Below are 24,050 nucleotides of genomic sequence, written 5' to 3'. Positions count from 1 at the left end.
CTTAATGGGCGAAATGGCGATCTTGAATAAGTCAATCATTGGACATTACACATGATGTCTAACTTAAGCATAAAGAGTCAATTGTTCATATACCAAGAAACCGAAGCTTTTGTATTCGTTCAATTCACTAAAGTTTAACATAAGTATCAAAGAGACATTTGCTCACACCAAACCTGTATAACGAGAACTAACTTGTCCACCCCTTTCTTGGTTGCAAGATACTTGTTCCCAACAATCAATGCTCCAAATTTGGAGACCTCAAGTTTGCGAGCAAGTTAAATAGCTTTGCTACTCCGAGCGATCACACTATCATTGCTTCTAATTTAAATGAAAATCTCAAAACATACACCATCACAACAACAATTTTAATATAATCTCAGTCCATATCTTAACCTATGCTCTTCAAATCTCAATCTCAGACAAAAAGAGTAAAGAAAAGTAGAAACTGCCTAATAAACAAGAAAATGATGGAGTTGAAGGATGGAGAAGTTGAAAACGTCAAATGAGGTTGAGAAAGTGCTTTTAAGAGAATGGCAGGTGACTATATAATTCTTCACACACATGCACACTAAATAGTTTGGTTTCATATTAACCAAATTGCTGAGTGTCCGCTTCCTTACACTTGAGTTCGAGTCTCGTTACTCATAAATTAAAGTATTTTAAAATATTGTATTGTAAACAGAAAAAAATATAGGCCAAGCTAAATGAAACAAATTAACTACTTTTGAGCTCGGAGCGGCCCAAGAAATTGATTCAGTGGAAAGCGAGAAAATATATGAAATTTCCAATCCGAGTTCATTCGATCGCCTTATCTGGTACTTAGGCTACATGAAGGGAAAAATTAGTCTGCCAGCCACCTCTTGCGAAATTCCATTGCTACTTCCCCTAGTACATTTGGGTTCGCGCTTTCACGCGTCAAAAGTTTCCAACATCTCCCTCCATTCCCAATTTTGGAGCCAAATGGCCAAAACGACACGTCGCCCCATATCTAAATACTAATTAGAATTTTAATTCTAATTATCCTCTAAATAATAATAAATTATATAAGCAATTCGTCGTTGTGTGCGAAACTGAAAATTGTGGTTTAAGGCAAACGGAACCTCTGTGTGTATGTGTGACGAACACAGCTCGAAGTTTTCTCTCTGCTAATTTTCCGGGGAAGTTTTTGCTTGATTTTCCTGAGAAAATTGTTCTGATTCTGTCATTACGACTGCAAGGTCAAAATTCCGAGCTCTGTTCTGCATATTACTATATTGTTGTCTGTGTTTGGGCGAAGAGAAAGTTTCAAAATCGTTTCAAATTTCTTCCGATTCTGCTGTTTTTGCTTGAATTAGGGTTTTCTCTTCCGAATTGAGGGGTTTTCATCGATTCCAGAAGGAGTAAAGTGTTTCCGAGAACGGTCGCGGATTTTAAAGCCTTTTACAATTCGACTCATTGAGGTTTTTTGTTGAAGGTTTAAGATTGGGGGTTCAATGTGAAATTAGGGTTTGGTTTATTGAAATCGAAGGCTGAGCTCGTCGAATTGGATGATTAGAATATGATAATCAAACGTCCGGAGAAATTGGAAATGCCGAATCTGAAACGCTGCACGCTCGAAGATCCCGAACCTCAAACCTTTGAGTTTTCCGATAATTCGAAGAAGCAGAAAACAACTCGGTGCGATGGAGCGGGCAATGGCGAGGCGGAGGATTTCAGCAGCCGTTCGGGTTCTTCGCACAACGACGAGCCGTTTTGGCCCGCGAGGGAGGGACCGTCGAATTTAGAGCGGTTGATTAATCAACGAGCAGTTATGGCGAAAGAGAAGATGAATCAACGAGAATCTTTGGCTAAAGAGAAAGCGGAGAAACCGGCATTGAACCGGAGCTTCGGGACGGTACGGAGGTCGAAGCGGGGGCGCATTCAAATGCCTCCTTCGAGGTTTGGTGATTCAGTTTTTGGTGTAAATAACAGTAGCAAAACTAATTTTGAAGAAAGGGCAACGACATTTGATGACGAAGGTTTTCATGAAGTTTTAGTAGAAGAAGAAGATACAGAGGGAATTGAGAAATTGGGTTTTGTGAAAAAGAGCAAGGAGGATATTAACCGGCAAAAGAATTCAAAAATTTCGAAGAAAAAGTCAAAGAAGTTTGAATATGTTGGGAAGGAAGAACCAGAAGAAAATGAAGTGGATTGTATAGGGTTTAAGGATTTTGGTTGTAGAGGTGATTTTAGTTCAGGGGGCATGGACAGACAGAAAAATGCCAATTGTGCAAAGAAGAAAGAAGTATATAAGCCGCAGGACTTTGCTTTGGGTGACGTTGTTTGGGCTAAGTCTGGGAAGAGCTACCCGGCGTGGCCGGCTGTGGTTATCGATCCCATTTTGCAGGCTCCCAAATCAGTTCTGAGCTGCTGCGTTCCGGGTGCTATATGCGTGATGTTCTATGGGTTCTCAATGACAACAAATGGATCACAGAGGGTAAATCTTTCCTTTCAAACTTTATGTTTTAGCAAATGTCGGTTGTACTAGTTCTCCAAGGCAGTTTGCCTCCCCCTGCACCCATTTTTGAATCCCCCTCTCTGTAGGTTGGGTAGTTTATAATATCGGTGAAAAATCTCCATGCTTTATTTTTTGTGTGGTTCGTGTACATTTGTTCAGTGTGTAATTTAAATGAACGTTAATGTGCAGGATTATGGGTGGGTGAAGCAGGGAATGATATTTCCCTTTACGCAGTTCTTGGACAGGTCTGTAGATAGTCTTTTGAAGTTTGCTTATTTGTTTAGGGAAAATCTTTGGGCATCTTTATAATTTTGGTTTGTTCAGATTTCAGGGTCAGACCCAGTTGTACAAGAGCAAGCCTAGTGATTTTCAGATGGCTATAGAGGAGGCGTTGTTAGCAGAAAATGGATTTCTGGACACAAGCTTAGGGAGTTATACAACTGATCCAGAGGCAAATCCTGCCCAATTTCGAGAGGCTAACAGTTTTTATGAAGATCAGGAATATTACACCCAGAATCAGGTACCTTTCTCATCTCTTTGACTTTCATTCATTTCTTTTTTCTGGGAATCCTTCTCACCATGATTTCTGTTTAGGGTACATGACTTGAATAACATAATTCGGACCTTTTATATTTTGTGAAGAATGCTATATGATGTTCCTGAAAGAAAATGGTTACGCATTTTTATAAGAACTGAAAAGGATTACCCTTTATAACTGAATTACACAGATGAATTTTATAGCAAGGATCCAGAAAACTCTCCTTGCTTTGTTTTCAGTTTTCATTTTGGTTGGGCTATTTGTCATGCAGAGATTTTGATTTTTAGCGTAGCTTTAGGTAATTTTATGTTTCCAGGTTATGACTTGTATATTTTGTTAGCTAGCAAGGTGCAATTGTCTCTGTAACAAAACTTCATCCATTGAATTTATTTTGCAGGAGGCATATCCTAAAGATGCAAAAGCTTGTGACTGTTGTGGTTTGGTTACTCCCTCTAAAGCTATGAGAAGAATGAAGGGCTCAAGTTTGTGCACACATTGTTTCAAGGTTCGAATTGCCTCATCTTGGAATTTTCTTTTTTCTTATTCACTTAATATAATTTACATATTTCTTGGTTCCTAATGGTGCTTACATTTATCTTATGTAGTTAAAAAAATCAAAGCAATATTGTGGCATATGCCTGAAGATATGGCACCACTCTGATGGTGGGAGTTGGGTGAGTTATCTGCAATATTTTTATCGTGATCACTATTCTCAGTATCATTTATTGCTTTACCGATGTGGTTGAGTGGTTTGAGAGATTGTTGGTATCTCTGTTTTAGGTATGCTGTGATGGTTGTGATGTATGGGTGCATGCCGAGTGTGACAAAATTTCCAGTAAAGTTTTAGAGGTGTAACTTTCATGCTTAATTTGAAATTTATTTTTTTCTCTCCTATGCTGTTTTTTCCCACTTTTGTTAACAAATGGAGGGTTACTAAATGGTTCAGGACCCAGAGCACACTGATTACTATTGCCCTGCTTGCAAAGCGAAGTCCAAGTGTTGTTCGTCAGGTTTGGTAAAACGTCAGCAAAAATCCGGGTATATTAGAAATGCATTTTTTGTATCTCCATTTCATTTGGAGGCAATTGAATTTCTGTGTTTATAGATTTTTTTTATTGTTCCCATTGAGTTAACTGAATGTATGAAAATTTTTGAAACAGTTATATGCCCAACTTTCAGAAATCTTCTAAGTCAAATGTCCATAAATCTTCTACACCAAATGTTCAGAAATCTTTTGCGCCAAACGTCCAGAAATCTTTGATTCCTGAGGAGGTAGCTGTGGTTTGTAATGGAATGGAAGGAATGTATAATCCAAAACTGCATATGTAAGCCCTTGTCTTTTGTAAAAGGAGAACTTGTATTGCAATGAAAGTACTTCATGAATTTTTGTGCTTTTTCATTCACCATATTGTTGTTGCTGGGAATCTGCCTGTTTTAGTTCACCAATTTAATGCTCTCAGTTTCAACTTTCAACTATATTATGAAGTAAATTTGTTTTTGGGAAGGATTTTTTGAGCTTCTTCTAATTATTTTATGTTGCAGCATTGTTTGTAAGTGTGGTTCATGTGGATCAAGGATGCAGACACCTAGTGAATGGGAAAAGCACACAGGCTGTAGAGCAAAAAAATGGAAGCATAGTGTGAAAGTGAAGGCCACAATGCAACCACTGGAAAAATGGGTTTGTGCAACATCTATCATCTTGAAAAATTGATTAGATTTTCCATGGCTGATCTTATTACATTTATTGGCATAGTTATGGTCAGTGTAATTCTGATGAGACATCAACAGTTTCATTTTCATTTTGACTGTAAAAGTTACACTTTTAACTCTTTTCTGTTTTGATCAAAATTAGGCATCATATTGAATCTATATACTAATGTTGGATGTGTTCCAGATTGAAGACTATAATAAACATGGCTGGAATCCTGTCAAGTTAGTTAAGCAGCAACTAATTGATTTATTGAAAGGTGAAATTTGTGCCACATGCTTCACATGTTGATGCTGATTTTCTGTATGTATGTTTGTGTCCGTGCGTGTTGGGAAGGAGATGGGGGTTTCTCTTGTGCTTATGTCACAATTGAGGCGTTTGTGTGATGAATTTGTATGGTTAGGATACTCATGTGCATCTTTGCTTCAACAGAAAAGTACGAGCCAGTTAATACAAAGTGGACAACGGAAAGATGTGCTGTTTGTAGATGGGTTGAAGATTGGGAGGATAATAAAATTATTATATGCAACAGGTGTCTGTCTCTATTTTTTGTGTTCCAAATTTTTGTATTTTAGATAAGTGACTTAGTCTTGTTTTTGGAACAAGTTGGGCCTTTTTTGTAGCTCTAAGTCTACAAGAAGTTTTAAAAATAATTTTTGTTGATGTCCAGGTGTCAAATAGCTGTGCACCAAGAATGCTATGGGGCAAATGATGTGCAGGATTTTACATCATGGGTTTGTAGAGCATGTGAAACGCCCGATGTCATTAGACAGTGTTGCCTTTGTCCTGTAAGAGGTATGTTACCTATATCTAGTCTCTCGAGTAGTTATTACTTATGGAGTTTCTAATGACACTGCTGTAAATTGATTTTTCATTGCTTATTTAATATTTGTCCATCACATTTATTATTTCCTACTTCAGATGTTTACTTTTGTTCTCATTTGACTATTATTTTTCATATGAATGATGACTCACTGTTGAATTAACAATGCTTAGTATCTATATTCTTTTCAACCGTATTTTGGAAGCTTGGGTGGATAGTCATGAATAGTCCTGCATATTTTTGAATAAGCTTAATGGTGTACACTAAGTTTTTGTTTTTAATTAATTAATCTTTTGATGCATGTTGAGTGAAATTTACAAGACTGCCTCTTTATATATGAAGTTGGCTGTATTCCCATGTTTATTTTCTGCTACTGACTTTAAAATTGTTTTTTCAGGAGGTGCTTTGAAGCCTAGTGATGTTGACACTTTGTGGGTTCATATCACTTGTGCTTGGTTTTGTCCTGGAGTTGGTTTCTTGGATCATGACAAAATGGAACCTGCAGTAGGAATCCTTAGAATCCTACCATCTACATTTTTGAAGGTAAGGTTATGTTCTGAGTGATATTGCAATTGGGTTATTTTTAAAATTTTTTTTTTACTGAAAAGCGGTAAATTTTCTTTAATTAGGGGGGTGGGGTGGGGGGTTTCTATCCTCCATGTTTACTCCTCAAGTTCTGAATAAACTTATAGCCTGTAATTTTTGTTGTGTGATAACATGATGATTCAAATTTACAATCTCTATATTTCAATTTACCTTATCTTCTGGAATGCAGCGCTGTACAATCTGTAAGCAGATTCACGGTTCCTGCACCAAGTGTCGCAGATGTGAAACTGGTTTTCATATAATGTGCGCATCAAGAGCAGGCTACAGCATGGAAGTAAGTTTAATTTCGTTGAATTACATTGTGTACACAGCCTCAGTCAGAATCTACAATTTATGTATAATTCATTTTGGCTAAAAAGGTCATCTCACTAGGGGTGATGATGATTGTCCATTGAATCATCCTAAATAGGTCATCTCAATTGACCTAAAAAAGAGATCATCTCAAATTTATGCAGACCTTCCCTTATCTTATCCTAATGTGGCAATAATTTTTCTTTAGTAGTTTGTATAAATTGCACCTATCTTTTATGGTTAGAATTAAGTGAAAAAGGTTGGTAGTTGTGATCAAATATTATCTTGAACTTTCAGGTGCACAGTCTAGAGAAGAATGGCATACCAATAACAAGAAAGTTGATATATTGCCCATTTCATAGGTTAGAAGTGTGCCATATTTTTCTTATGTTTAATGAAACTAGTTTTTTCTATTGCTCCACCAATGAGAGTGGTGGTTGGCTTTAATTGCAAGTCATTGTGCGCCAGATCTATTGATTTCTATCTTGTTTACTTTTGTCTTAATGCAGCCCCCCAAATCCAGATGCTGTTGTAGTTGTTCATACTAATTCAGGGGTTTTCGCTGCCAGAGGCTCGCTTCAAAATCAGAAGGGGTGCTTCAGAGTTGCAAGGGCAGTGCCATCAGAGAGCACTGAACTTCCAGAATCAGAACCTTCGACCTCAGAGACTAACGAGTTTGAACCGCTCTCTGCTGCAAGAGGCAGTGCTTTTAAAAGATCAAATTTTAAGGTAATTTTCTGCTATATGATTTTGCATCTCTTTGATCTCATCATTTTTCATAGAATTATTTATTGTTTCTGAGTTGAATTATGGATTATTATCTGTTTGTTATTCTTAACCAGGGAGGTGAACGGCTGCCAATATTCCACCGACCAATGGGGCCAACACATCATTCCTTGGGCACAATAAATAGCTTGAGTACATTTGAAGTAATATTCTTGTCCTTGTTGATTTAAACTTTTCTTTTATGGGGTATGATTTAAACTTTCCATTGATGTCTAAATGTTAAAGGTATTTTTTTTTGTATAGACAATATATATATATATTTCTTTCTTTAGTGGGTTGGTTGGACAGTAATTACATCTATTGCCTTTTATTAGGAAGCAGAAGATTCTAAAGTTTTTTCCTCCTTCAAGGATCGTCTTTTCTACTTACAGGTACGTCAACTCTCTCATATGTTGTAGTTGCTTTACTTTATTGAGATGGACATTCTCGTTAACATTTCTTCTGCAGAATTGATTTACTGTTGTTTTTGTTTCAGAAAACTGAGAATCATCGTGTTTGTTTTGGTAAATCTGGAATACATGGATGGGGCCTATTTGCTCGTAGGAATTTTGAAGAAGGAGAAATGGTATTTAATGCCGTAGTTCCCTTTGCACTTACGTATATGTATATGCATTTATTTATAGTAATATGGATGTGCATTGTGAGTTCATATAGATTATTTCTAATAGTATAGCCACATAAAGATTACATTACTGATAGAAGTTGATACACTTGAGTGAATTCTTTAATTCCTTTTTTTTTTTTTTTTTGAAAATTTAGTTTGATGAGTGACTTCTAGGAATTGTATTCGAGCATATTGTTTGTGTTTGATTTAGGCAACCAAATGTTTATTTCCAGGTTGTTGAGTATCGCGGAGAGAAGGTGAGGCCGAGCGTTGCAGATATGAGGGAAGCACGATACAGACGTGAAGGCAAAGATTGCTATGTGAGTCGATTTATTAAGATACTCCTTTGTTTCCATAAGGGTGTCTCATTGTCTTGGCAATAGAAAATGATCTTGTATGAGTTGTATCATCTGACAACCCTGACGGATACAAGAATGCTTAACAAGTCAATTTCATGGGGGAAAAAATGCTGGGAACTTGTAATTTCAAAAAGTGATTAGTTTATGTAGTGTTTCAAAAATTGCTTCTCCTCTTACAACGAGTAGGAATGGTATAAGCTAGACACAAATACGAAGATAGAAGAAAAGTTATGGTGATCGGGTTGAAGAGCATTGTACCACTAGAAGTTCATTCTCTCTCAAATTTAATTTGTTTGTGGGATCATCCCACTGGGATGTGATTCTGAAGTCTATGAACTATCTTTTGCAGCTCTTCAAGATCAGCGAGGAAGTAGTAATTGATGCTACAAGCAAGGGAAATATAGCACGCTTAATCAACCATTCGGTACGTTCCATTTTCTCTAATCTCTCTCCAGTTTTCTAAAGACGTAGCTAATCACGTGGGAGTTTTTCGGTTGGGGTAATAGAGATGGCATTTTGTAGCACTGCATACATGTACATCTTTGCATACCTTGAATGCTAAATTGAACCGCATTTGCTACAGTGCATGCCCAACTGCTATGCAAGGATTATGAGTGTAGGTGATGAAGACAGCCGGATTGTTCTCATTGCTAAGACCAGCGTGGCCACTGGTGAAGAACTAACGTAAAATCCTCCACTCTCTTATTGTGCTTTAAATTTCCGTTTCAATTAGTTTAGATCGACCTGTATTCCGTTCAGAAAAGTAACGTTTCCCTCTTACTCGTCATTCCTTAACAGGTACGATTACTTGTTTGATCCGGACGAACTTGATGAGCTGAAAGTTCCGTGCCTCTGTAAAGCACCAAACTGTCGAAAATTTATGAATTAAACAACAGTTCATACATTTCTTGCTCCCAATTCATGTCTGCAGAGCTCGAACCCGTCTCCTAACCATTTAGGATACCATTTTTTCTTTCACCTGAGCTTGTAATTTTCGGTTTCTTTACTGCGATTCGTGTTGTAACCAGAGAGTAACAGAATAAAACTGTAAATTCCCTTCTATGGCTCAGATTTTATTCGAGTAATTTGTTGAGCTTTTGGTCCTCCTTCACACCAAAAGAAAAGGAAAGAAAAAAAGAACTATGCAAATTAAAGAATCAATATTGAAAGTGTTTCTTGTTAATTGTCCTTATTCTAATTATTTTTATTAATCAAGTGTTGGGCATTTGAAATCAGGATTTCTTCCAACAAAGCGGAGATTAAATTCGGTTTTATGTATCCGATCTCGCCATTCGGGTTGTAAGGAAATTCTTAATGAAGCAAGATTCTACTCATTACCAATGCACAAGAAGATAAGCGAGATGCACGAATAGAATTAGTTCCAAATTTTCTATCAACAACATTGTGAGGATACTAAGCAGTCAATAAATTGCGTAATCTTCGTCTGAAAAAATTGTGTAATCTTTATTATTTGTTTAGTGTCCCTCAGAAAGTTTATAATCGGTTTAGTCTTGCATATTTTCCGTAAAATAAAACACCTAATTTTCTTTTAAAATCTAGTTAATCTAGAAATTTTAGGGATAGTTTTGATAACTATTGTGTTTTTAGTTTTTACATATTTGGAAATTGAAAACCAAAGTTAAGATTCGGGCCAAATTTTAAAAACTCAAGAACGTAATTTTCAATTTGTATTTTTTTTTTTTTTGAAACTGAAAATAGTTATCAGATAACATTGCAATTTTAATTTTTAAAAAGTGAGGAAAAACGAAAAAGAATGAAAACCAGCCAGCCTAGTCCACGTGGCAAGCCCAACTCAGCTGAAAGAGCATCGATATACGGCCCATTAAATTCAAATGTGTTCTGTTACCTTTTTGAATTAGAGGATTGGCGCGCTTATAAATAGCGAAGCCTTGAAGCTCAGCTCTGAAAGAGAGTCATCGGTTTACTTATTTGCTCAGAACAACCGAACACTCACGCACTCAGAGAAAATGCCTCCGAAGCGGAAGAGAACCACCGTCGCTCTGCCACGGCCTCCGCCGATGCAAAAGCGCATGCGAAGAGCCAAGACGATTTGCTCTTGCAGCTCCCCTCGCTTCACTCGCAGCTCCGCTCGCTCTGCCTTCTGCTGGTCCTCTCTCTCTCTCTCTCTCTCTCTCTCTCTCTCTCTATCTCTCTCTCGCCCTACATTTCATTTTTTCTTCGAAATTTCATCCGCGAGTGGATTTGATTGTGTTTGTTTTGTTTGAGCTCATGCATTGTGAATTCGAATGGAAGTGATGACTTGTGATTGAATTAGTTTCAATTCTAATTCATTTTTTCTTGTAATTGAGCTTGTATCTGTACGATTACATGCACGTAGTTGAGAATTCAGTAGCTCGGATTCAAATCGGAGCTGCGATTTTGAAATCGTTCTGTTTTGCTCTAAATTTGATTGCGTTGCATGTGACCTTACTTCTTCGAGCTCGATCTTGAATTCGATCGTCGTAATTTACATTATATTTTCAAAAATAAAAGTTTCCGAAACGATTGTAAACTTCCGCGATTTGAATTTTCGTAAGCAAGTATGCAGCCGTCTGTTTGGCTGCCGAGAAAACAGACGAAACGAGAAAACTACATTTTCTTCTCTTTCCTCTTCGTACATTACGTATTTTTCTGTCTTAAATCTCCAGAGTTTGTAAATATTTTAGATGATCAAATTTTCCAATTCGGATTTTCACTGCGAAATCTGAGAATATTTCTCTGTTTAATTTGGAAAGTATTTCACCAGTAACCAAACAGAGCGTAACTACTTTTCAAATCGATCCTAACTATTTTAATAATTTTAATTAATTAATTTTAGTAATATGATTATTTATGTGAGTTTATAATGCATCAAAAGCTACGAAGAGGACGTTTGGACAGAGATCGCCAATCATCTAGACGCCAAGTCACTGGTGATGCTCGCGACGACATGTCGTTGGTTCCGCGGTCTGATCATGGAAGAAGGGAGCATATGGAAGCACGTGTGCCTACGTGATCTTCAGGTCCCTGAGCCTCGTCACGTGGCACTCAATTGGAGGAAGCTCTACGTTTCAGCCTTTGGTAAGAATCTGAGAGCCAACAGAAGTCAATTAGCATAATAATATGGATTAGATTAGTTTTAAGACGTATTTATTATCGTAATTGTCTGATTAAGTGGGATTTGCGGTTTTGCAGATGGGAGTCACTCTTACATGTTTCGCCAGCAGGAGAAGCATATCGGTGAGTGTCCCATTTTGCCCCCGTTGGATTGCTTGTTGTGGTGAGAATTTTCAGGTGCTTTCATGTAATTATGCTCAAGAAATTTATATAGCTCTGTTTAAAATGTTTGTAAGATTTACAGGAAATTTGTATGAATCTTTTTATGTGTAAGAAAACTCATAAAGTCTCATTCTCTCGATCACTTGGTGAACTTTTTTTTATGTACACATTTCGTTATTTCTGACTATGGAAAAAGTCAGTGACTTGTGACATTTTTCCATCTTGTTAATTTTCAGCTGGTTTCCTTGCTCTCATTTGTCTGATTGAGAGTGCAGTGAAATATTTGGCTATCATGATGGGATTTTCACTGAATTTTGGATGAATCACAGACTGGATGCGCATCGGTGCATTCTCCGTTGAATCCTCAGAAGCATTCCTAACAGAAAAGCTGATCAAACCATCAAGGCTCCCAGAAGGAGATACCATACAGAAAATGTTGGAGTCCTGCGGCAGTTGTGTGTTGGATAAAGTTAGAACTGGGATATGGATTGCTGGTAATTACTTGAGCTTCAGTCATCCTGGCGCTTTATTTTTGGACTAATGAAGATGAAAAAGTGCTAATGTTCAATTTAGTTAACTTGTGTTTTCAACTGTAATGGTGTTCGACAGATCTCCAGCTTGTCCGATGCCCCGTCTGCGAGCTCAATACCTGTGATGGTAAGGCAAAACAAACCCATCACTGCTCAATATGTGTGTTTGCCAAAATGCTACACATTATCAAACTCTTCAAAACGACCTTGTTTTCGCGATCTGCTTATGTTTCTTTGTTATATTCGTTAACAGCAACTGAGAATGTTTGCATATATACACAGGAACGATGCAGACACTGGATGCAAGGCATATTGAGCTGTTCTTGAGCGAGGGGTACAAGAATGGAAGCTGGGAATACGAACTTATAGGTCGCCATGATGTCAACGAGCATGCCGATGGTGCTTGTGGGGCTATTTTCGATATGAAACACCTCAAGGAATCTTCAACATCTGGTAAACTTCAGATACTCTTTTCCCTAGTCATCTGTGATACTGGTATTTGCTGTTTCAGCAACCATAATTTTGACTCCTCGCGTTTGTTGAAAGTATAAAGTGATCTCATTTAATTTCGAATGGAACTGCAGCAGTGTTTAATCTCAAGTCATGGGTGGGCAAACCAACAGACTGGCAACCAAAGGCTATCATTACTCTACATGCAGTTGCAGTCAACACAAATCTGCAGAAGAACGAAGGTACTAAGTAGACGATTTGCCATAGACATAACCGAAACTCAGCTTAATTAAGAATCTGAGTGACAAAATCCGTTTCTAACTTCGATGTTTTCTTCGATTTTCTCAACGCCAGGACTTCAAGTGAAATACCATGCCATGAGAGATGGACCTCAAGGAGAAGTAGTATCCATCAGAATCTCACAGCAGCTCCTGTAAAGTCACAGGCCTCAAAACTTCCTTGCCAAGCTACACGAAACAGATTCCCGGAACTCCACAGATTATTGCTAGTTGCCAATCTCCGAAAGGCAACTCAATAAAACGCCTTTCGAATAATCAGATACATGAAAATATTTCCTGTTAGCTTAGAGAGATAGATTGGTCTTCCTTGTAGAAATGATAAACACATATGCTACTACAGATACATGATACATGCTCACACACATATTTGCGAATCAATGAACGGCTCAGATCAATTGTTCAAAACATCTTTGAAATTAAAATTTTATATAAGCGATATTCTATATTAAATTCATCAAAATTACGTCAAACTTGGATGCAGAAGGGGATTCGAAGCTGACTTTCGGGTTGTTAACAAAGCTATTATAACACTATTCCACCTTTGTCATTCTGGTTTTTGTCCTGAGATAACATGGACATCTTACTCCTCGTCTCTCTCCTCTTCCCTCTCTTCCCCCACGTCTCTGAACTCAATGATTGCCCGGCTTCCAACTGTGGTGACGCCAGCTTCCCAATCCGATTCCCATTCTAGTTGGTACCCAACCAACCTGAAAACTGCGGTTTCCCGGGCTTCAACGTGGACTGCAACAGCCACGGCCTAAAAACTCTAAAACTTCCAAAACCCAGAGACTTTTTCGTCAGAGGAATCAGCTATGTCACACAAGAAATCCAACTTTTCAAACCCGAAAACTGCCTCCCTCGAAAGCTCCTTACTCTCGATCTCTCAGGCTCTCCTTTTGTTGCTCCCATGCACCAAAACTACACCTTCCTCAGCAAGTCAAGGTTCACTCCCATTGACTGCCTCAGCAACTCCACCACCTTGGTTCTGGCCACCCCTTCCACCAGCCTGACGGATTCGATGTCCACCACTTGCTGGATTGTTGCCGCATTGGCGGTTCTGGTTTCCGGGCAGGTTCAGACGGGGATGGATTCTCAACCAACCTTGACTCGGATCTTTGTTAGACTTGGTATAAGCCTGCTTGCAGTACTTGAGATGTGGAAGGTGGCATTTGTGGATTTCTCAGCAACACCACCCAAGATGCCTAATTGCAGGTAAATCTCCTGATTCATATATTTGCCTAATTGCAATTTCCAATGGTGAGAGTTCGTTAAGCGTTTCACACTCCCGCTTTCTCCTTCTGCACCATTTCCCGCCCTCTTCCTGTCCCTTGATTCGTCTTTGATTTATTCAAATCCAATGCTAGGTACAGAGGAAGGAGTAAGAGACTTGAGGGGAATAGTAAAAGTTAAAACTTTTTAACACATTTTGTCCATCACGGTACCCAGCCATCACATGCGCAGTTGTGATTGCCTGTTCTGCTTGTATCGAGGACAGGGCTAATGCTGCACAGCGAAGGTCCACCGCTGTTGACCGCCACCACAAGCCCCACCGTTGTAAATTTGTTTGGGTCAGACAACCATTGAATCCTACCAGATGCAAGTTCTTGGGGAGAGAAGGTGCCCACCTGCGCTATATGCTTCTCGGAGTATCTCACCAAAGAGACGGTGAGATGCATACCAGAATGCAAAAACTGCTTCCATGCAGATTGTGTTGATGGGTGGCTGAAACTGAACAGTTCCTGCCCAGGTTGCCGGAACAACCCGTCCCCAAGTCAAGCCAACTCAACACCCCCAGCTCATGTAAAATGCCTACAATCGAACATGTAGTTTCGTGGACAAAAGAACACTAAATTATGGACGCGTACTACAATAGTGAACTTCACAAAACGAAAATTGCACAATATTATTGCATCAGTCAAAGCATCACGGTATACAAGTACAAAACTAGTCCGACAACCGGGGGGAGATTGAAATATACACACCGAACCCCGAGGGATTTTTCTCTACAAAGTATTGAGGTTAAATGAAGCACATAATGTTCTTATTTCTTTGCAAGGAGCTTCCTTGGAATCTTCTCGATTGGGGTAGTTTTTAGCATGAAAAGCCTCGCAGCTTGCTCCTGTAGAGTACCCCCACATTTTAACCCACGAGTTTGCAGTTCAGACTTTAACCTTTCCCGGCCAAGAACCTACAATAGAGGTGGAAAATTATGTTAATGATGCTTCCTAACGATTTATAGTCAGAGCCCTCCCTAACTAAAATGACCATGGTGGGAGAGATGATGGTTAAAGCTGTGATAACAAAAGCAATGAGACGGGGACGTAATAACATGAGCTTTAATTTTGCTTTCAAAGTGGACATGCCTAGTCATGTTCACAAGGCAGACTATATTATACATAATCAACAAACAAGGGAAAGCAAAAAATTCAGCTCCAAAAACTTAGTGTGAGGAAGGTGCCCCTAATAGATTTAATTACAGCGCCGTAAAACATTTAACTGGAAGAGCAATAGAAGCGCTAAAAGCCCTAAATCGCTTTAACAATAACATAAAATTTCAATAAAAAAGATTATAAATCTGATTAAAAACTCAGAAGCATACCTCCATTTCTGCTGCTGAATTGTAATCATCAAAATTCAGTGGCTTTTCCATCCCTGCAGTGTTTCCACTCGCAACTGTTTCCTCCCGAACTCCTGGATTGGACTCTGAAGAATCATTGGCTTCAGCAATAAGTGATGCACTTTCAATTTCTTGCCCACGCCCTGATCTAGAAACCGTCTCAGATTGACCAACTACTTTCTCCAGATTTCCCATCTCAGGTTCATTGCAACCTATCTTTCCATCTTGCTCTGCTTCAGCTCCCGAAACCACATCAGGATCTGAACAAGTAACACTTGCACTCCTAACTATCTTCTCTTCAGAAATCACTGGTCCAACCATCTCATTCTTCTCAATATCAAGAGATCCTTGACCAGGGCATCCACCAAAAGCTTGTGGTCCCTGCACAACCATCTCTTTCTCTTCCTCCGAACCACTCTCACTTGAGCCCCCACTTGAGATCTCACCATCTTGTTTCCTACCAGTCACAGAATCCAAACTTCTCTCAGTTTCTTTACTTGAATCTGAGTTATTCCCATTATTCAATACGACAGATTTCTCCATTGTATCTTCATTATCACTGTCATCATCCTCTGAATCACTTTCACCCATTTTCCTCTTGCCCATCCTGACAAAAACAACAAATCAGATATCAACACCAATGACAATCATATTATACAACAATATTAAAGAGAAATGGCAGGAAGATACAGTGTTTATCCAAAAAGTTTCTGAAATAAAGAAAATGTAGCATTTCCGAAACAAGGTTTCACCAGAGATCAAAATTATACAATAAAAGAGACATCTAAGTAACCTTCCGGCTTAACCAAGCCGAGTTTTCCTTTCCTAAATGAACTTGATGGGCTCCTTTCCTTCACTCTATAACATATAATCCCGATCATCCCCCATAAATCAAAAGCAAACTGTGAAAGCAAAGAACTTGGCTTTGTTAACCAAATTATTTATCATGTGAGTTTTCTACTTCAATTATCATATTAACCTCTATACCTATAACTAACACATGTCCAAATCCTAATATTCATTTCAACACATAAGAAAAATACCATTTTTCTCAAACCACCATATCAATTCCCCATTGCATTTCTTTATATATTCTTCTGAAAGGATTCCTTCAAATTCATAATTTCCAATTCCCTAGCACAAAATCAACACAGCAAACATTAAAACCCAACACAAATGCTTACCAAATTTTCAGCCTTTTTGAATCCTCCACGGCCTCCTTGGCTGGCCCCTTACGCTTCCCCTTCACCGCCTCCTTAACTGAATCCAAAACCTCCGAAATGCAGCGCTCCGACTGCTCCCTATACTTGGCCACATACTTCTCAGCCAAATCGTCCCCAGTTCCCTTTTTCCCCTTCTTCGCCACACCCTTTAAATAATCCTCTGCCATCTTCTCAAGCATCCTCTCTTCTTCCTCAGCCCTCCACTCCTCCAGCTTCTTCTCCGCATTAACATGTCGCAACCTCCGACCACTCATATCGCGACAAGCGTCGAAATTGCTCGTCTTCTTCTGCCCGGCCTTCGTCGCCGCCCCACGCAGCAGCGACCCGAACCCGCCCTTTCCTCCGGCGAGACGGAGCAGAAGATGCACGGTTGGGAAGTCCGGCGCGTGGGAGGACGAGCACGAGAGGACGGAATCATCCTCGAGCTGGCGAGTCCCGGTGACGAGGCGCTGGTGCTGGAGGGGTATTTTGGTGAATTTGTATAGGAGGTGCTTGAGGGAAGTGGCGGGGATCTCCGGGGTAGTGAATTTTAGGGTTAGGGTTTTGCCCTCCAAGAGAGTCACGAAGAGGTTGTATGTGTTGGATTTGGTGACGGTGGATTCCGCCATTGATGAAATTGAAGGGGATTATTAGGGTTTCGAAGGACGAAAGATTTGATGGCGTTCGAGTCCAAGGAGAGAGAAGGAAAAGGCGGTCTGATTTGGGAATTGGGTTTTTATACGGTTCGCGGGTTTCTGTGACAGCCAATCTGGGTCGGGTGTTTTTTTTTCTTTTTTTGTGGAAATTATTTTTCCTTTCCGAAACTAAATTATATAAATAAGATTTGATATTTGATATTTTTTATTTTTAAAAAAAAAGGCAAATGTGTTACAAATATGCACAAGTGAGAGAAATAACATTTGCTAGAGGTAAGTGTCACAGCCTGTCCCCAAACTTATTGTATTATATTCTCGATGATGTGAATTGATGGAATTATCCCTGAGGGAAGTCGTTGGAATTGGGCAAGATATTCGATTTATTTCTTTTATTGCCCTAGTTTATTTTGGTCAAGTTTAGACCTAGATATTTTATGGTGGGTGTTGTTTGATGATGTGTTAGTGTGAGGACCACACACACACACCCATAAGACCTCTCCCTCTCTCCCGTGATTTCTCTCTCTCTTCTTCCTCTCGGATTTTGCAGAAAACCCATACAAACGTACGGACGAACCTCAAACCAACCTTTTTTTGCACAAATCGAGCTCGTGATTAGTACCATCATTTTCTCCTCGCCATCACGAACTCAACCATACCATTTTTAGGCCGTGGAACCATTGGAAAACCCGAGAACTGTAACCCTCGATCGTGGTATTGTTCATGCACACGTAAATTATATTACATCCAGTCTTGTCGTATAGACCCCTTTTTAGTGGTTCCGATTTATGTGCAGTGTAGTGTCGTATAGGTCATTGTAGTGACTCCGGCTATATTGACTAATGAGATATGAATTCAGCCGTACATACTTCTACAGGGGTTCCGGCTAATACGTTATTTTCCATGAATTTATTCTCACCTGAATTACTTATTCTGTCATATCTTGGCATGGCATACTTACGATTATGAATATGTGAAGCATGATTTGAATTGAGATATTTACATATATATTTATGCATATGTTTATATTCTATTTCTGGGAAAATTATACATGTTTTACGGTGAGGGGTTAGAACTTTTGAGAAATGAAATGGTTTTGTAAAACATTTGTTTTTGCTCACTCATGTTTTCTGTTTTGCGCCCCTCCAGGTTTTAGGTAAGCTTGCTATTGGTGGCTTTGAGGATTTCGGCGGTTCTGACATAATAAAATATTTGTAGGACATCTTCTGGTACTGTATAATTAGTACTTGTCATACTGGACTGCACCTAGACTTTCTATACTCTGATTAGGAGCATTTACTTTTGTATCTCACTCCTAACGCTTCCTGTTTTTTAGTGCACCTTTGTAACTTTCGGTTTTTATTTATTCATCTAACTCTTATCTTTATTGCTTCCGCACTGTGCACATGACTACGTCACCCTCGGCGGCCATCATGCCTCGATCTCGGTCGGGGTGTGTCAGTAAAAGCAAAACGACTGTAATTATAACACAAAAATATTATAAGGAAAGAGAGAAAGGAAATGATATCGATATTATTACTTTCACTTTTGTGTGTGAGAAATTTTTTTTTTTATTTTTGAAATAGAAGGAGAGAGGAAGAGGGTGATAAAGAATGTAGAAGTGGGAAGTTTTTTATTTTTATTTTTATTTATTTTTTTATTTTTTTAATTAAAGATATGATTACATGTAGATGAGGTTTTGAAAAAAAACAACAAATTTTGGTTGTATGAAATTATATTTCTACCTCATATTTCTTATTCATGTTCTGTTTTAATTAGAGAATTAAAGTGATAATTTCATAAGATTTTGAATGACAATGAGTGTTTTATTAATTAGTAGGGATTTTCTTCCCAGGATTGTAATTCTTTATTTAAGAAAAACAAACAAACAAACCGGACGTCAGACTGCTGTGATCTCTCTTCTGCCAAGAAACAGAGAAAAAACCAAGTAAAAAACTGTCTCCTGTACGAATACAAGAGCCTTCCACTTTCACAAGGATTTAATGGGCGAAAGGGGTCGGAGGTTTCAGGTGGATCCGAACGTCCCAAGATATGCATGCCAGAACTGCCGTAACTATCTCTGCGTCGTCGGCGCCGATTCCTACGCCGAAAAATTCTTCCACGATTTCTCTCGCTCCGGTTCGTTTTCTCTAATCCCGCTATTAATTTAGCTTAATCCTTGCATATAATCGCCCAAATTTGTGTTCTGGGAATCGGATAAGGAGTCCCAATTAGTCTCGGGGGGGGGGGGGGTTCAATTGAAGTTTCAAACGGGTGAGATTGCAAAATGTTTATCGTTGAGGGGCAGATTTATAATTAAAATGGGCTGGGTTTTGATTTAGTTAAGCTAAAGTGTTGTTCCTTTGAACTTTTAAAGATTTTATCGTGGCTCGAAAAACTTAATTATGCTGTTATAGGCGTTAAATTTTGCCATGGAGTGTTAATTTGTTGAGTTAGAAATGGGACTTGTTGCTGGGTGCTCCTTGTTGTGAAGAGCTAAGTTTAATAAGCGTATGATTTGACTAGAATCGAATAGCGTGTACTAAATATACGATTTCTTGAGTTGACTGTTTTTTGTGGACGTTTGAGTTCGTGATTTTACGTGGGGTTAAGGGTTTGTTGATGGCCCGGTGCAGTGATGTGTGCGAGAAATGGTTTATTTGGTTTGTAATCATGAGTGGTTTGGTGATGAACACATGCAGGCATGCAGGGTTCTTCAATGCATGGGGCGAACAGTGTGTTATCATCCACACGGATGGACAATTCTTTTGTTGTGTTACCACAGCAAAGAGCCCAGGCACAAGGAGTCCCTCCGCGTCCCCGTGGTGGAGCAGTCAATACAGGCCAGTCTGAAAAGGCAATGGATGAGTCCTTTGTGGTTGTTTATAAATCTGAGTCCTCACCGGATGGTGGTGGGGCCCATTTGCCGTTACCTGATGCAGGACCCAATGGTCCTTTGCAGCCTAACAATTCTGGGTTTGACTCTACTATAACTCTCCTGAATCGTGCATTTGAAATTGCCACCACCCAAACACAGGTATGCATCAGAATGCAAAACAACTGGACATTTTATATATGTTGGTGCCGGTTATTGTTTTGAAAGTAGGTTATAATCTGTAGGTTTCTGCTAACATTTCCAGGTTGAGCAACCTTTATGCATTGAATGCATGAGGGTATTGTTTGATAAACTTGACAAGGAGGTTGAAGATGTGAATAGGGACATTAAAGCATACCAAGCCTGTCTTAAACGCTTGGAGGGTGGGACAAGGGAAGTGCTTAGTGAGACTGATTTTCTCAAGGAAAAACTGAAGGTGCTTAGTTCAAATATTGTCTAATGCAATAATCTCTGCGTGATCTGTCTATGGATAGTGAAAAAGGGCTGTTTTATTGCCATTATGCCTTCATTCCGAGGAATGACGCGAATGACAACTCCAAACATCACACTTCCATTTTAGAGATTGCATGACCAGTAGGATGCATTTGTCTGCATTAATATGAAATACATTTGAGCTCTGATCCTACATTCAAGTGTTATGTTCTTTTTCTTTGTTTTTTTGGTCATAACTGAACCTCTTAGCCTTATTTATTACCATTTTTTGTGGGAAGTATTCCATGACGTGCATAATAGTTTAAAAATTATTTAGTTTAATCACTCTGATTTCTTTGGTTTGGATGAGTGGTGAAAGGTGGTTATCTCTTGCTGATGGGATATTTACTTTGTTCTTTAGAGCATGCAGTTTGATCCAAAAATGGCACAAATATATGGGAATAATCTTAAGGTTGCAATGGTTTATATTCATTGGAACTTACATATTTGTGAAGGTATTTTCTTTTTTCTTTTTTTTTTTAAATTTAAGGCCAGGATATTAGCTTGCCTACAATCCTGCAGCAATTGATCGATACCAAAACTCTTTTGTAATGAACCTTCAAAAATATGTTTGTTTTCATATCAGCTTATTTTGTATCATAATTTTCCAAAGGGAAGTCTAAATGCTCACTGATCATCTTCTTTGGATGCTATTTAAGATTGAGGAAGAACAGAGAAAACTTGAAGCAGAAATTGAAGAGATGGAGAAACAGAATGCTGAAGTAAATAATGAACTCAAGGGACTTGAGTTAAAATCTAGCAGATTTAAGGAGTTGGAGGAGCAGTAAATTTCTTTTCCTCATGCTGTTTGTTGAATTTCCGAGCGCATGGCATTCTAGGATTCATATAGCCGACCCCACTTAGTGGGATAAGGCTTTGTTGTTGTTGTTGTTGTATGCTGTTTGTTGAATTTGTTGGTATACTTACTGATAAAATATCAAGTGAGCATCAGTACGTATCAGGTTTCATCGCTTATTGTTGGAGGACCTGGGAACTACTAATTGTTGATTTTGCTTAACGTGTTTCAGGTACTGGCACAAGTTCAATAATTTTCAGTTTCAATTAATTTCAAATCAGGTGTGCAACTTCTGCTCAGTTACTTCCTCTGCTTCTCTAGCTTTTGCATGACAAGCTGCTAGGAAGTACATTTTCCCTGTATGTGTGACTCTGTGTTGATATGTCTGGCTGTTGGTTGGTGTAGTTTATCATGGGTTCAAAAGTTTCTTTGACATTGAATTATTATATCAATGTTTGTCTTCGACTCTTCGTAATGTAGCTTATATTAATTCTATACAGGTTCGCCGCCATTAGTTTTTGTCTTCTTCATAAAAGAAAAGAGTCGCATACATAGTGCACGTATGTTCTACTTGATATCTAACTTGTGAATAGATATGTTCAGGAGTAAAACAATCATGCTCTGGAAGCATTTAAATTTACTGTGGTGCACCCCTAGTCGGATATATCCTTTATGAGTCATCTGTTTCCCCACTTTATATGGATTGATGATACCTCTTTTTATAAATTGCTGGAACAAAGTTTAAGCAAGTTTGAAGAAAACATTGTTCCTTTGGTGCCCCGTGGGTATTTTGTTGTTTGTGTCTAAGAAAAATATTTTTGGCTGACAGGAAGAAAGAGATGCAATTTTGGCCAAGATAGAAGTTTCACAAGCACACTTGGAGTTGTTGAAACGAACTAATGTGCTCAATGATGCCTTTCCCATCGGGCATGATGGAGAATTTGGTACCACTAACAATTTTCGACTAGGACGACTTCCTAAAATTCCGGTTAGAAAGCCAAACATGCATTTCCTTCTCCTTTGAGTTTGTCTTAGGACCAGTTAATTGAATTTTTTAATTTACCTTGAGACAGAAAATAGGCTCTGATATTGATGGTTACCGTGTGAAAACAATTAGGTTGAGTGGGATGAGATAAATGCTGCCTGGGGTCAAGCCTGCCTTCTTCTCCATACAATGTGTCAATATTTCCGGCCAAAGTTTGAGTATCGAATAAAAATACTTCCTATGGGCAGCTACCCTCGGATTTTGGACAACAATAACAATATTTATGAGCTGTAAGTATAGACTATGCCTATAACTTTAATCACCATTTAATTGTCTTTTTATTTTAAGGAACTGTTATTAGCACTACAAAAAGTCATCTTGCACTCCAAACTTTTAATGATTTAAGGGAGAAAAGTGCTTGGGAATTGCCGAATGACTTTTATGGAGAGCTACCATATTTTAATTTTATCTAATCTCACTATTGTTAAAAAAACAACTTTAGTAGATCCCCCGGTTTAGCAGCATATGGTGCATAGTGGTGATTTCGATTTACTATTTAATTGGTATCACCCAAATGCTGAGTGGCATGGTTAGATGATTAAAAATGTATAATCAATGTTTGTATCTGTTCTCTAGAATTACCTGTACGGAAATTTAAGACTGTCATGTTAGCTATTTTGTTGGATGTTTTAATTAACTTGAGTATTTAGGTTTGGTCCGGTGAACTTGTTCTGGAGCACTCGCTATGACAAAGCAATGACATTGTTCTTGACATGCCTCAAGGACTTTGCTGAATTTGCAAATTCCAAGGACCAAGAAAACAATATACCACTCGAAAAATGCTTTAAATTGCCCTACAAGTAAGTTATGCAATCTGAACCAATAGTATGTTATATCATGTTCAAGCATTTTCCATCTCTCCTCCATATTTTGTTTTTCATAAATGATACAATATTTGCATCTACGACCATAACTTTATCTTGTTTACCCTTTCAACCGTTTTAAAGCATATGAGGGATGTAATGTTGACATAAGTTTTGACAAGTTTTTCTTCTGCATTGTTATCTCATTTCTATTAGGAAAAAGGAGAGACTTCGGTCACGATACTCTCTCCCAACCGTTAACCGTGTTGGACTTTTTCATTTGCAGGATTGAGAATGACAAAGTGGAAACGTGTTCGATCACACAAAGCTTCAATAAGCAGGAGAATTGGACTAAAGCTCTCAAGTACACCCTCAACAATTTGAAATGGGCTCTGTATTGGTTTGTTGGGAATACAAACTTCCAGCCTCTTTCTCCAGCAGTGTCTTCTTCACATGCTGAAGTCTCAGGTACAGGCTCTTCGTACTCGAGACGCAGTACCAACTCCAAGTCTGAGTTCCAAAACTAATCAAATCCACGACATAGATACTGAATACATATTACACCGACATGTATATAGAAACACCGTGGTTTAGTCTTGTGCAGTTGAAAGCATGATTTGTAGTGTATTGTAAAACTGTACTGAAGTATTCATAATATTTAGAGCAAAGGATTGCTGTTTTTTTTCTGCAGTACTTGTTGAATTTCAGTGTCTTAAAAAAGTAAAAATTTTACGAAAAAAATTTAAATAAACGGGTACTCATAACCATAATCACCAAATTTATATGGGTGGATAATTTTGAGTTCTTGCCCATCCCTA

At 38.5% G+C, this 24,050-nt stretch overlaps 4 protein-coding genes and 1 pseudogene across 4 annotated transcripts; 4 read left to right on the top strand and 1 right to left on the bottom strand.

The window, feature by feature from the left end:
• The first annotated feature begins 1,064 nt into the window (after positions 1-1,064).
• Positions 1,065-9,374, top strand: LOC126620191 (histone-lysine N-methyltransferase ATX3-like). The gene is made up of 23 exons (XM_050288694.1): positions 1,065-2,455; positions 2,666-2,721; positions 2,801-2,996; positions 3,412-3,519; positions 3,620-3,688; positions 3,795-3,863; positions 3,961-4,052; positions 4,175-4,339; positions 4,557-4,692; positions 4,909-4,981; positions 5,155-5,254; positions 5,393-5,517; positions 5,943-6,088; positions 6,321-6,425; positions 6,740-6,804; positions 6,952-7,171; positions 7,285-7,371; positions 7,543-7,599; positions 7,704-7,793; positions 8,066-8,152; positions 8,541-8,615; positions 8,775-8,875; positions 8,990-9,374. Exons 1-23 carry the CDS (start codon positions 1,538-1,540, stop codon positions 9,078-9,080), a joined length of 3,231 nt encoding a protein of 1,076 aa, XP_050144651.1. The 5' UTR covers positions 1,065-1,537; the 3' UTR covers positions 9,081-9,374.
• Positions 9,375-10,147: 773 nt separating this feature from the next.
• Positions 10,148-13,154, top strand: LOC126620204 (probable F-box protein At3g61730). Its single transcript, XM_050288721.1, has 8 exons — positions 10,148-10,319; positions 11,070-11,272; positions 11,387-11,431; positions 11,800-11,964; positions 12,080-12,127; positions 12,283-12,453; positions 12,585-12,692; positions 12,805-13,154. Exons 1-8 carry the CDS (start codon positions 10,180-10,182, stop codon positions 12,885-12,887), a joined length of 963 nt encoding a protein of 320 aa, XP_050144678.1. The 5' UTR covers positions 10,148-10,179; the 3' UTR covers positions 12,888-13,154.
• Positions 13,155-13,320: 166 nt separating this feature from the next.
• LOC126613967 (putative RING-H2 finger protein ATL21A) lies at positions 13,321-14,576 on the top strand (annotated as a pseudogene).
• Positions 14,577-14,627: 51 nt separating this feature from the next.
• LOC126620197 (uncharacterized) lies at positions 14,628-17,291 on the bottom strand. Its single transcript, XM_050288708.1, has 3 exons — positions 16,551-17,291; positions 15,349-15,973; positions 14,628-14,937 (listed from the first exon to the last, which is right to left on the bottom strand). Exons 1-3 carry the CDS (start codon positions 17,195-17,197, stop codon positions 14,791-14,793), a joined length of 1,419 nt encoding a protein of 472 aa, XP_050144665.1. The 5' UTR covers positions 17,198-17,291; the 3' UTR covers positions 14,628-14,790.
• A 1,819-nt stretch (positions 17,292-19,110) lies between these two features.
• On the top strand, positions 19,111-23,922 carry LOC126629808 (beclin-1-like protein). Its single transcript, XM_050299952.1, has 9 exons — positions 19,111-19,360; positions 19,924-20,258; positions 20,362-20,532; positions 21,248-21,372; positions 21,617-21,665; positions 22,214-22,372; positions 22,502-22,659; positions 23,080-23,229; positions 23,519-23,922. The coding sequence occupies exons 1-9, from the start codon at positions 19,225-19,227 to the stop codon at positions 23,757-23,759; spliced, it is 1,524 nt and encodes a 507-aa protein (XP_050155909.1). The 5' UTR covers positions 19,111-19,224; the 3' UTR covers positions 23,760-23,922.
• Positions 23,923-24,050: the final 128 nt, after the last annotated feature.

This window comes from Malus sylvestris, chromosome 1 (assembly GCF_916048215.2).
Source record: "Malus sylvestris chromosome 1, drMalSylv7.2, whole genome shotgun sequence".
NCBI lineage: Eukaryota > Viridiplantae > Streptophyta > Magnoliopsida > Rosales > Rosaceae > Malus > Malus sylvestris.
The sequence above is the reverse complement of the archived record's forward strand: the minus strand, read 5'-3'. Positions and strand labels throughout refer to the sequence as shown.

Coding starts and splice junctions, on each gene's coding strand:
- LOC126629808 (XM_050299952.1), top strand. CDS start 19,225: ATGGGCGAAAGGGGTCGGAGGTTTCAGGTGGATCCGAACGTCCCAAGA. Junction 19,361..19,923: donor CCACGATTTCTCTCGCTCCG/GTTCGTTTTCTC, acceptor GAACACATGCAG/GCATGCAGGGTTCTTCAATG. Junction 21,373..21,616: donor TTTAAGGAGTTGGAGGAGCA/GTAAATTTCTTT, acceptor AACGTGTTTCAG/GTACTGGCACAAGTTCAATA.
- LOC126620191 (XM_050288694.1), top strand. CDS start 1,538: ATGATAATCAAACGTCCGGAGAAATTGGAAATGCCGAATCTGAAACGC. Junction 2,722..2,800: donor TTTACGCAGTTCTTGGACAG/GTCTGTAGATAG, acceptor TGGTTTGTTCAG/ATTTCAGGGTCAGACCCAGT. Junction 4,340..4,556: donor TATAATCCAAAACTGCATAT/GTAAGCCCTTGT, acceptor TTTATGTTGCAG/CATTGTTTGTAAGTGTGGTT.
- LOC126620204 (XM_050288721.1), top strand. CDS start 10,180: ATGCCTCCGAAGCGGAAGAGAACCACCGTCGCTCTGCCACGGCCTCCG. Junction 11,432..11,799: donor CCAGCAGGAGAAGCATATCG/GTGAGTGTCCCA, acceptor GATGAATCACAG/ACTGGATGCGCATCGGTGCA. Junction 11,965..12,079: donor AACTGGGATATGGATTGCTG/GTAATTACTTGA, acceptor GGTGTTCGACAG/ATCTCCAGCTTGTCCGATGC.
- LOC126620197 (XM_050288708.1), bottom strand. CDS start 17,197: ATGGCGGAATCCACCGTCACCAAATCCAACACATACAACCTCTTCGTG. Junction 15,974..16,550: donor TCAAAAAGGCTGAAAATTTG/GTAAGCATTTGT, acceptor TGTTTTTGTCAG/GATGGGCAAGAGGAAAATGG. Junction 14,938..15,348: donor ATTCAGCAGCAGAAATGGAG/GTATGCTTCTGA, acceptor CCTCTATTGTAG/GTTCTTGGCCGGGAAAGGTT.